At 44.6% G+C, this 10,744-nt stretch overlaps 1 protein-coding gene across 12 annotated transcripts in view; it reads right to left on the bottom strand.

Annotated features, from left to right (window-relative positions):
* The window catches only part of LOC121576973 (homeodomain-interacting protein kinase 2), a 104,525-nt gene that overhangs the window by 6,620 nt on the left and 87,161 nt on the right, over positions 1-10,744 (bottom strand). For 3 of the 12 annotated variants that reach the window (XM_041890610.2, XM_041890612.2, XM_041890614.2), the window contains exons 8-14: positions 8,354-8,576; positions 7,170-7,291; positions 3,471-3,601; positions 2,116-2,307; positions 1,385-1,723; positions 518-789; positions 32-207 (exon numbers count right to left, since the gene is read on the bottom strand). In XM_041890610.2, the coding sequence (XP_041746544.1) occupies positions 32-207; positions 518-789; positions 1,385-1,723; positions 2,116-2,307; positions 3,471-3,601; positions 7,170-7,291; positions 8,354-8,576 (1,455 nt within the window). The remainder of the gene's footprint in view (positions 1-31; positions 208-517; positions 790-1,384; positions 1,724-2,115; positions 2,308-3,470; positions 3,602-7,169; positions 7,292-8,353; positions 8,577-10,744) is intronic. The other 9 variants (XM_041890616.2, XM_041890618.2, XM_041890619.2 and 6 more) reach the window with 7 other exon arrangements.

Here is a 10,744-nt window from a genome sequence, read left to right as displayed (position 1 = left end):
AATGATAGAGATAATTTAGATGGGTTCTTACTTGGCTCTCTCTCCATACCTGGCTGAGATTGAGAGGCTGCTGCTGCTGGAAGGGGTGTGGCCCCAAGCGCTGCTGTCGGTAAGCCATGCCCCCCGAAAGGTGGTTGTTGCCAGACATCATACCCACGCCGTTGGAGGTTTTGAACTTGTACGCCGAATTCTGATGATTCATTGCATCTGAAGCATAAAATGGTACAAGATCAAAAGGTCAAACCAGGTCAAGAAAATAACATATGAGTACAGTATACAAACACAAAACACCAATCGTTGACCGAGGTAGCAACAGTAACCAATGGGGCGGGGCTTAGCGAAGGGTCAACTGGAGTACCGACAATGATAATAATGGATACATTTGAAACAATTTGTTTCAAATAATGATCATATTCAACTAAAATAAAAAGCTATCTATATATAGTATTTCCTATACTCTAGATGAGTATCAACCATCCCTCCTTGTCTACGTGGGTGTGTGGATCTCTGTAGGTACCTGTGTAGATATCTGTGTAGATACCTGGCATCAGGCGCTCACACTCACTCAGCACCTCGCTGGACTGGCTCTTCAGAGGGGGGATGATGATGGTGCGAGGGTTGTTGCCGTTGCTGTAGTTGTCCAGTAGGGTGGTCTTGGAGTCATGGTAGCCGTTGTTGTTGGGCAGCCTGGACTCTACAGCGTAGGGACTGTTGTTACTGGACAAGTCCGAGTCGGGGGAGTCGTGTACCGTGACACAGCTGATGACGTTCTTCCTATGCTTGGACAAGCTGTAAGGAGGAGGATGCACTCTATTTAATGCTACATATAGTACTCATCAGCCTGCTAACCTACTGACCAATGTTTGTGTTGATTCCATAATAACTTGGGAATTCAGATCAATTCAATGATAAATTCCCTTATGCCAATCATGTCCAATCTTATTACTGAATTCAATCAATCAATCAAATGCATTTATAAAGCCCTTTTTACATCAGCAGTTGTCACAAAGTGCTTATACAGATACCCATCCCAAAACCCCAAAGAGCAGCAATGCAGATGTAGAAGCACGGTGGCTAGGAAAAACTCCCTAGAAAGGCAGGAACCTAGGAAGAAACCTAGAGAGGAACCAGGTTCTGAGGTGTGGCCAGTCCACTTCTGGCTGTGCCGGGTGGAATTGGCTGGAACTGAAATGAAATCAAACCCAACTCTGTCAATAATGACACTAAACATGCACTAAAAATGGCCTCCTGTTGTGTACTAAACCCTAGCTCCCAGAGCTCTGCTTGTGTGTCATGTCTGACCCAAAATGTCTGACCTGTACCTGGTATGGTTGGTGTTGCTCTGCTTGTGTGTCATGTCTGACCCAAAATGTCTGACCTGTACCTGGTATGGTTGGTGTTGCTCTGCTTGTGATCATCCTCCTCGTCCGTGTCACTGCTGATGGTGATTATACTGACGGCGGGGCTGGGTGTATCAGGGATGATGATGGTCTGACGCGGCCTGTTGTGGTGCTGGTGGTGGTCCTGGGTGGTGCTGGAGGCCTGCTCTGCTTCGCCCGCTCCCCACCCTCCGCAGCCCTGGGGGGGTCCACAGCCGGAGCCGGAGGAGGGGCCGTTGTTCTGGAGCACAGCACAGCGTGGAGGGGTGTTCTCCTTCACCCGCTTGGAGCGCTGTGGGGATAGTACAGCCTGGGAGGAGGACACCTCGTAGGCAGACACATTCCTGGCGGGAGAGAGATGAGAGAGGGATGAGCCATTATTAGGTTAGGTTGCTCTGGCAACAACTACAGCCTAATAGCAGATGGCATCTACTATATACTTCTTACATAATTAAAAGGTCCTGTGTATGTACATAATAACAATACTTAAGACACTGGCCAGGCAACAGCCAACAGATTATTTGCATTTCTTTCGTCTTCGCATGGGGAAAGCAACCTTGTGTTCTGATTGGTTGAAGGTTGAAAGTCAGAAGCACCGGTCAACTGCAGGTGATGGCCGGTCACTGACTGTTTTGTGTTCAGACCTTAAGAGATCCTAGTTGAGAAAACGAGTTGTGTAGGAGATCCTAGCTGTGTAGGAGGTCCTAGTTGTGTAGGAGATCCTAGTTGTGCTTACCTGGCAGTCATCTGATGCTGCTTGTTCTTTTTGGAAGAAGAGTTGTTGTTATTGGTCAACGGTTGCCTCATCACATGGGCCACGCCCACATTGAGAGGCTGGTTCTGGTTGGATGGTAGGGTGACGTGGCCAGTCAGCAGTGCCGGCTGTTGCATGATGGGATTGTAATGGCCGCTGTGCTGGTGAGAATTCCTGGAACACAACAGAATGTCCCATCACTACTCTAAACCTGTATTCTATGTGTATGTGTTTAAGTTTAAATATGAATATTATATCTGGAGAAACACCGTCATTGTGAACTTGCCCCACTTTAATCTCTATAACTGCACATACACACACACTGCTTCATATAAGGGACTAGAGTTTAGACAAAGCATGTGTATTTCTCAGAGGAGCCTGTGGGTGGCAGCAGTCACCGCATGAGACAGAGGGGAGAAAAGAGAGAGAGGGATAAAGAGAGAGGAAGAGAGGGGAGGGCATGGGGAGCTGACAGCAGAAGCTGTAGAGGGATAGCTCTGCAGAGAAGTGTGACACTTTCACAATCATCTTTGTGAGGACAATGGAGCTGTGGGCGGAGAGAGAGGCAATGTTAACATACGTTTCCCATGCCAATAAAGCCCTTAAATTGAATTTAATTTAATTGTGAGAGGGGGAGGGATAGAGAGAAATTGAGAGACGTGTCTGGCCACCACTCTGTCCTTAGACGGGCACTGCTAAATTCCACACGCACGCAAACACACTCATATACCTGCATCCTGCTTATCTTCCTGCAGGCACCATCCATCTAACATGTGATCCATGTGACACGCCATGCGTGGGATGATGTCCTTTTATGTGCATACATCTCATCTCCCTGAGGTAAATGTGCCCTTATAAAAGCCTCGTTGTTCACTTATAGACTGTGATTCATAGCAGCCCTTTGAGAGCCTGTCACAAGGCCCTGCTCCTCTGTCAATCAGGACACTGCTGTGCTGATCCTCTCTGCACTTTGTATACATCCAAACTTCCGCTGTTGACCAGGCTTTTATACACAGTTGGTCAATGAAACTAGCCTGGAATCCAAAGTGATACACTCTGTCTCATCGTGGTGAAATTGAGGATATAAAATAGGATTGCAGGCTACAATGAAACTGCTGTACCTTTGTCATTTGGCTTCACTTATAGATATGCCAGGCTTATACTGTACACAACTGGTATGTGAGACCAAGTCTAATCTTTAATGTCTATTCTGGTCCTATAGGTTTTGATTTATTTATTTGTTATGGTAGTGTCTTGCATTTTTTCAGATGCCCACTGGATTTCCAAAAATTATACAATTTACATTGTGCTACATAAGGAGGAGGCATGTTCCTTACCTCCAGTTAGCCAGGGGCTGTGAGGCCATCATGGAGTCTGGGATGACGGTGGCGTGCTGGACCGAGGTGTGGGTAAGCTGCTGCCAGGCCGGGGGTAGGAGTATCTGCTGGGTGCCACTGGGCCAGGCCTGCTGGGGGGGAGACAGGGGGAAAGAGGGGAGAGTTAGGAGGAGGAGAAGAAGAATTCTGGACAGCCACAGAATTAAATAGAACACTATCTATATTCTATCATATTCTATCATATCTCTAAACAACCCTGCGCTTCAATCATGTGAGGTATAATTAAGCAATAAGGCCAGAGGTGTGGTATATGGCCAATATACCACTGCTAAGGGCTGTTCTTACGCACGATGCAACACCCTTAGCCGTGGTATATTGGCCATATATCACAAACCCCAGAGGTGCCTTATTGCTATTATAAACTGGTTACCAACGTAATTAGAGCAGTAACCCATGGTATACGGTCTGATATACCATGGCTGTCAGCCAATCAGCATTCAGGGCTCGAACCACCCAGTTTATAATCAGTCTTAGGTAGGAAGAACACATCCTAAAAATATGTTTTGTTTTATCTCCCATTGTTTTAATTCCAGAGATTAAAGCAACAGGGAAAACAAGAGAAAATAATTGAATGCGCTAAAGTGTAACAAAAGATAAGGAATCCCTGTAAAAACACAAAACAGCCAATGGGGTGCAGATACAAGCAGAACAACTGCCCAGTGTTTGGCTAGTTAAACAAAGCCAGTTGAATTCTCTGGCCTTGCAGACAGCACACATCAACAGAGCATAGATAAGACTTTGGATGTTTGATAAATATGTGTTGCCTCTCCCTTCCTGGTCCCTGTGTGTGTGCTGAAGTGTTTGGCATTATCCAAATCAGTTCCGGTTTTAATTATATTCACATTGTTGCTGTGAAAGGAGCTGCTTTGTATTACTGGTGCAACATGCAGAGAGTTTCCAGAGATGGAGCTGTGTATGTGTATGTGTGTGTGTGAGTGTGTGTGTGTGTGTCTGCAGCCCTAATAGTTTAATGCAGCTCTATTGATTAGCACTTTAATGTGGAGTTCTAATGAATTGTTCCTTTAATAGCATTTGCACATTCTATTTACCTCGGCAGCATCAGTATGTGTTGCAGCACACAGCACAGCACACACTGAGGACAAAGCACTCAATGCTTAGGCTTATATCTGGGCTGGGCTCATACAGAGTGCAAAGCATACATCTCAAGATGTTTTCTTCTGGTTTTGTCTGCATTTCTTGGCACAATGTAACTGCTATACTCTACTGTAAAAAAATGATTGTAGGGTTTAACAGTGTATGACCGCTAGTTTGTGGGAGTGGAATTGTTTTGTCTGAGGTACGTTGTGAGAGATGATTAACTTCAAACAAAAACAGTCAGTGGGTGAAGGGGGAGGGAGGCATCTTTCGGTCAACAAAACATGACCGGGCTGTGGATGGATAAAGGACACAGGCACAGCCAATGGAAAAGCATGAAAACTGGCCAATAGAAGACAACCTAAGCCACTTACAGACTCCCTTTACATCTCCCATTGTTATATTCACGTCTCAAGTCTTTTTATCAACATGCCAGAACCCATTAAGAGCCACTAATACTTCCATCGCCTTCTCTCCTCCCTCTATCTCTTCATCCATCCTGCTCCCTCCATTCCTGGCACTCTGCATTCCTCTCTCGCCGGGCGTCTGTGTTGTGTAATCGGCCTGTCTACCCCTAACCCGGTTAAGAGGCCTTTTTATTTTCCTCTCAGGCACATCACCCCAGCAGCAGCGGTACTAGCTAGTTCCCCACCTCCCACCACCAACGTCTTCTCCCCGAGGAAAAAAACCTTTGTCACCTCAGGGCTCTGAAAGCCCTGGCTCTCACTCCCCAATTGTTTCCAAATTTTCTGCATTCCTGATCCAGATAAAGGTCCTGCCTGGCTGCCTGGGCTGGCTGCCTGGGGCCCTCCTCTACAGCTCCACCACCCAGCCTGAGCTCTGCTCTACAGACACCCAGGGAGAGTGATCCCAACCTGGGCCGAGGGTGGGCTGCGGCTGCAGAAAGGCCTGAAGGCTAAACTCACCCACGCCCACTAGAGACCTCCCAGAGCAAAGAGAATGAGGGATTTAGATCCAGTACTTCCACGTATTGGATGTGCTACTGGTCTGTATAAACCACATGCTTTGTACTGTAGAATTTAATATACTGTGAAATATTTTATGAAAGCTTCTTTTGAGGCAGTCTTTCAGAATTCATGCTATAAATTAAGTTAATGCTATAGGGTATAGGGTGACCTTAGCAGCCTTTTGGAGTTGAGCAAACCCCTCAAAACCCTCAAGCGTTTCTTAATCTGTCCCTCTCTTCTGAGGCCTATAATTTCAGAGCGCCTGACTTGGAAGCAGCCCTAAAGCTAATCATCATTTGGTATCTGACAGATTAGTCTTCCACACAGCACAGAGAGCCTCGCTAGCTGGCTACCGCTTGATTAACAAGAGATAAGGGAAGCCTTCTTACCCCTAGGACTTTAAAGCGCTTATGGAAATTTCCAGAAACCAGAGGGGGAGGTGGTCTACTACTCTACTTTACTAATTTATAGTCTACTGTAGGAATAATGCATTGCTATGTATGTTCTTTCAAACGACTGTACATTAGCTGGTAAGCCTACTACAGCTCCATTGCTAAGGCTTTTAGTAAGAACTCTGAATGCGAACAAACTAATTCTCTGTCTTGTTCATCAAACCATGGCAGCCTCTGCCTCCAGGAGAAAGGGAGGGTGGGATTTAACTCACTCAGGCAAAGCAGCTACCAGCAGGTGCAGAATGGTCACAAGAACACATAGACTGACTCCCTGCCTCGATCAAAGGCTAGCCTGTTACACTGATATAGGTAAAGGATACAGAGGTACGACCTAACATTTCCAAAGTAGCTTTCATCAACAAAAGCATACAAAAGACCCTTTTAGCCATAGACATATGTGTGTTTAGGGAGACATTCATGTCTCCCAATAAATAGAATAGGTTCGGTGTATTGTGCACCAGGGAAACAAAGATGAGCTATCATTATGAGTTCAGAGATGCAATCCCAGCTAACAAAATTAAGTTCCAGGACGTGACCACAAAGTTATTTTAGTCCCCACATAAGTCATAATAACGTTATAGTGAAACTTACAGACGATGTTCAAAAATGTATTTAATAATAATATACCATTTAGCAGACGCTTTTATCCAAAGCGACTTACAGTCATGCGTGCATACATTTTTGTGTATGGGTGGTCCCGGGGATCGAACCCACTACCCTGGCATTACAAGCGCTGTGCTCTATCAGCTGAGCTACAGAGGACCATTCCGATTGTAACGTCATATGAAGACAAACCATAGCTCTAAATGTAACGTTATGAAATGTTCCTAGGATATCTCCAAAATAACATGATATTCAGAACCTTTCATGGACTACCAAGTAACGTTTTTAATGTTCCCATGATGTCTGTATAGCGACCTGATATTTATAACCTCTATAATACTTATTAGAAATGTTATGAATGTGCCTATAATGTACCAAATGGGCTATGACATTCAGTACCTCTGGAAGACGTAAGGGGAATGTTACAAATGTCTCAGTTACGTTCCTTGTTAGCTGGGATTAAGGGACTATATGTGGGCCCCCTGATCTCCACGATGACGGGCTGAGTCACTACTCCCTACCTGTGTCAACAGGCCTGGCTGGATCTGCAGCGGCTGAGCGCCGGGGGCCTGCGTCACTATGGGAACGGCGTTCTCCATCCGCACAGAGTAGCCTGTGTGTTTGGACGGGGAGGCCTGCAGCCCTGAGGACACACACAACAACATAGATGAGGTCAACAACAACAACAACAACAATACTCTACGTGTCACACAAAAAGGCCTGCACCTTGGGAGAAACAATGATGGCAAAATTGTTAATTAAGAAATACTCATTTTAAAACAGTTTTTTAGTTTATAGTGATACTGTACTCAATTACTGATTCACCTTGAAAACAAAAAGGTAGTAATGGCAACATAAATTACATCTGTATAACCCTTGGTTGAGTGGCGCAAACAGGAAATGGAAATTCTTATCCGCCGTTCCACAGAAACCAAACAAAAATAATGTTTATTTCAGTCTTAACCTCACAAACAGAGGTTAGACCAGAGTGGTGGTGCAAAAACATAAATCACAGATAAATGCATTTTTATATGACTAATTAGCTCATAAATGTATCATAGCATCTCTTTTAAACATGAAGACTGCCGTTGCCTTGGGGGGTCAGTGGAAGTTACAGAACAAAAGGTCTACACAGCCAGTGTAGTGCAGTGCCTGCTCACAGCTTGATAAGCCCTTCTCTCCTCAGGAGAAAACAAAACTCCCTGTTGCCAGACAGTGCTGATCTACTCTACTGAAACTGACTGAGCCTTTGACAGGCAGTGCTTGACTTGGACTGAAATAGGTGTCGTTACTCATTTTGGGTGCAGGTACTGTTTATATTTACTTTTGAGCTAATATTCTATAAGACGAACAGGAGCTCAAGCAGTAGAACATTTGAGGTGCCGGTACTCAGCTCCGGTGAGCTCCTGCCCAAGTCAAGCACTGTTGACTATAGAAAGGCCTATAGGGGCTATTTTTTATACACTCATTTAGCATTTATGTATAGAGGTAATCCTGTTGAAATCTTTTATCTGATGTTTTTTCAAAGTAAACCTGTTCCAAGATGGCAGCAAACAATCACTCATTACAGACACCTAACCACTGATACAGGATCAGATATTTGTTCACCCCCCAATGGTTAAGGTTAAGATCAGGGATAGAGTAAGCTGATTCTAGAACTGTGGCCTTTTTAACCAGCATACACTGTGTTGGTTTAATCTCTTACCTTGGAAGCCTGGTGGACAGACGATGAGGGCCTGCTGGAAGGGGTCAGGCCGGGCAGCACAGAGCTGAGGGGCCCCGGGCTGCAGAGGCATGCTCCTTTGGGCCACGGCAGCCATAGAGGCCGCGGAGGGCTGGTAGAGTGCAGATTGGTAGTTTAGTATGGAGACTTCGGGGTTGGCAAGGGAAAGGGTGGCACTGGTGGTGGAGGGAGCCAGGTTGGTGGCCTAAAGGAACAATGCGATCGAAACAAAAAGCCTTGAGGAAATGTTGGGTGGTGGTGGTAAGGTCAAAAGGTTATGAAGGTTGGTGGGGGCGGGGGGGATACTATCATCAAAGGACAAAATTAGGGCTTTGTAATATCTCTCAGAATACTATAAATATTAGTATGATATTTCTCAGAATATGTCTACAGCTTTAACGTACTGTACATGCTGCATTTCAGTGAATAGAGTGAGAGAACTGAGAGAAAGAGAGAAATAGAGTAGGTGATGGAAAGAGAGAGAATGCTGGTGATCAATACCTTCGCCAAAGAGTCAACACTCAATGTTACAAATCACTTCCATCACCAACCTATTATTTGATAGTGCTGTAATTACTGTACATAAACAGTACATTGAGCCACAGAGGCTTATTTGTCCATCCTGCACATATACATACACATATACTGTTAGAGCTGCCACAAGTATGCATGTCAATAGAGATTCTCTCAATGTATTGTGTACACAACTAAATATCCACATACATGTACATACACACTCAGAGGCTTTAATGAAGCACTGTAGGAACCACACAGAAACACTCTGATCTGGGATATATTCATAAGGCACCAAACAGATGAAACTGGACTGAAACAAAGAGGGACTACCTGAGCTTGTCCAATAAGAAACACTTGTTTTTGTTTTCCGTTGCAAAACGTTTTGCTACATTTTGCTACAGTGAGCCTAATGAATAAAACCCAGGTTAAAGGAGACTGTGATATAGAGACGAGACCAAATGACAGATCCTTTCTCCCTTCAGTGTCTTTGTCCTCGCCCTGGCTACACAACAATATGTCTCAACGCACCCAAATCATCCTGGACCCAGTACTCAAGACACGCAATTATCTCTGTGAAGGGTCAACATTGAAAGAGCCAACTGGATTCCTAAGTGAAAGAATCAAGGCTTATGCAATGCTCTTAAAATTGTAATGTTGCTTAACAAAGTCTAATAATGAGCAGAGTAGTTGCAGGGCAAACTGACATTTAGTCTCTCGGCTTCACTACCTTGACTCCACATCTCTATCCTTGAGCAGCCATATTTCGAAGATGTCAGGCACTTGCTAATTGCGTAAACTGTTGTAAACCTGGGTCGTATTCATTAGGGCATACCGTATCAAAACAGTTTGCAACGGAAAACGAGGGTTCTTAATGGACAAGTTCAGGTAGTCCCTCCCTGTTTTAGTCTGTTTTCTTCCGTTTGGTGCCTAATCAATATGACCTTGGACATGGGGAGACCATCAATGAGGCCTAAGTAAGGCTTAAAGATAGCTTTGATAGGAACAAATGCTTTTAAAGACATGCAGTGTGCTCAGATCTTAACTGAAATACTATTTGTTCGACAACACCCGGATTAATTAGCTCTTTTCATTAAGCCTGAGTGGTTGAGAATTCAGAGACAGCACGTTAATTTTTCATTTTGCACTTCTTAGCGAGCTCGATGAACACCGGGGGAGAGAAGTTAATCAATATGCAAGTGTGGAATTCATCATACACAACAATGAGAGAGCCTGCAAATAAAAAACTCGAAGACATTTCAATGTTCCCCGGCTAAATAAATCACTTACTTAGCGCTGCTCATATCACACTGAACCAAGTCGCTCTGATGACGAAGTAGAAAAATGTACGTTAAGCTATTTATTACAGCGCAGTCTAGGTTTGACCTCGTTCTGCACAGAGTGGGTTATGTGCCTGTCAATATTTTTGGTGATAAAGAACACTGTTTACCAGAAAAATGAGAGCTGCAAATCTAATTCAGCACAATCGGAAAAACTTAAGTATGCAGCCATTTCATGATTCCAGCAGAAGCAAAAGTCAGCAGTTTAGAGTCACATACAGCCCACAAAGCCTGAAGTGCTGAAGAACCAAAGGAAAAATTGAGAGAAACAGGAGGAGGAGAGGAGGAAGAGGAGGAAGCCGGCTGGTGGGATTTTTAAGGCCTGAAAAGCACTAAACTGCAAGCCAAGCAGGAAGTGTAAGTTTGTCATGTATCTCTTCAGCAGTTTGTGACAGTCCCCAATGGGCCTTAGGCACAGACAGACACCTAGCTTGGCTGTCTTGGCCTTAATAGGCTCCTTTAGCATTCTACTATAGGGAGTGTTTTCTTGCAAGTGGTCAATGCATTGCTTTCAAATAAA

This window comes from Coregonus clupeaformis, chromosome 11, assembly GCF_020615455.1.
Source record: "Coregonus clupeaformis isolate EN_2021a chromosome 11, ASM2061545v1, whole genome shotgun sequence".
Classification (NCBI taxonomy): Eukaryota; Metazoa; Chordata; class Actinopteri; order Salmoniformes; family Salmonidae; genus Coregonus; species Coregonus clupeaformis.
This window is presented reverse-complemented; position numbering and strand designations above follow the sequence as displayed.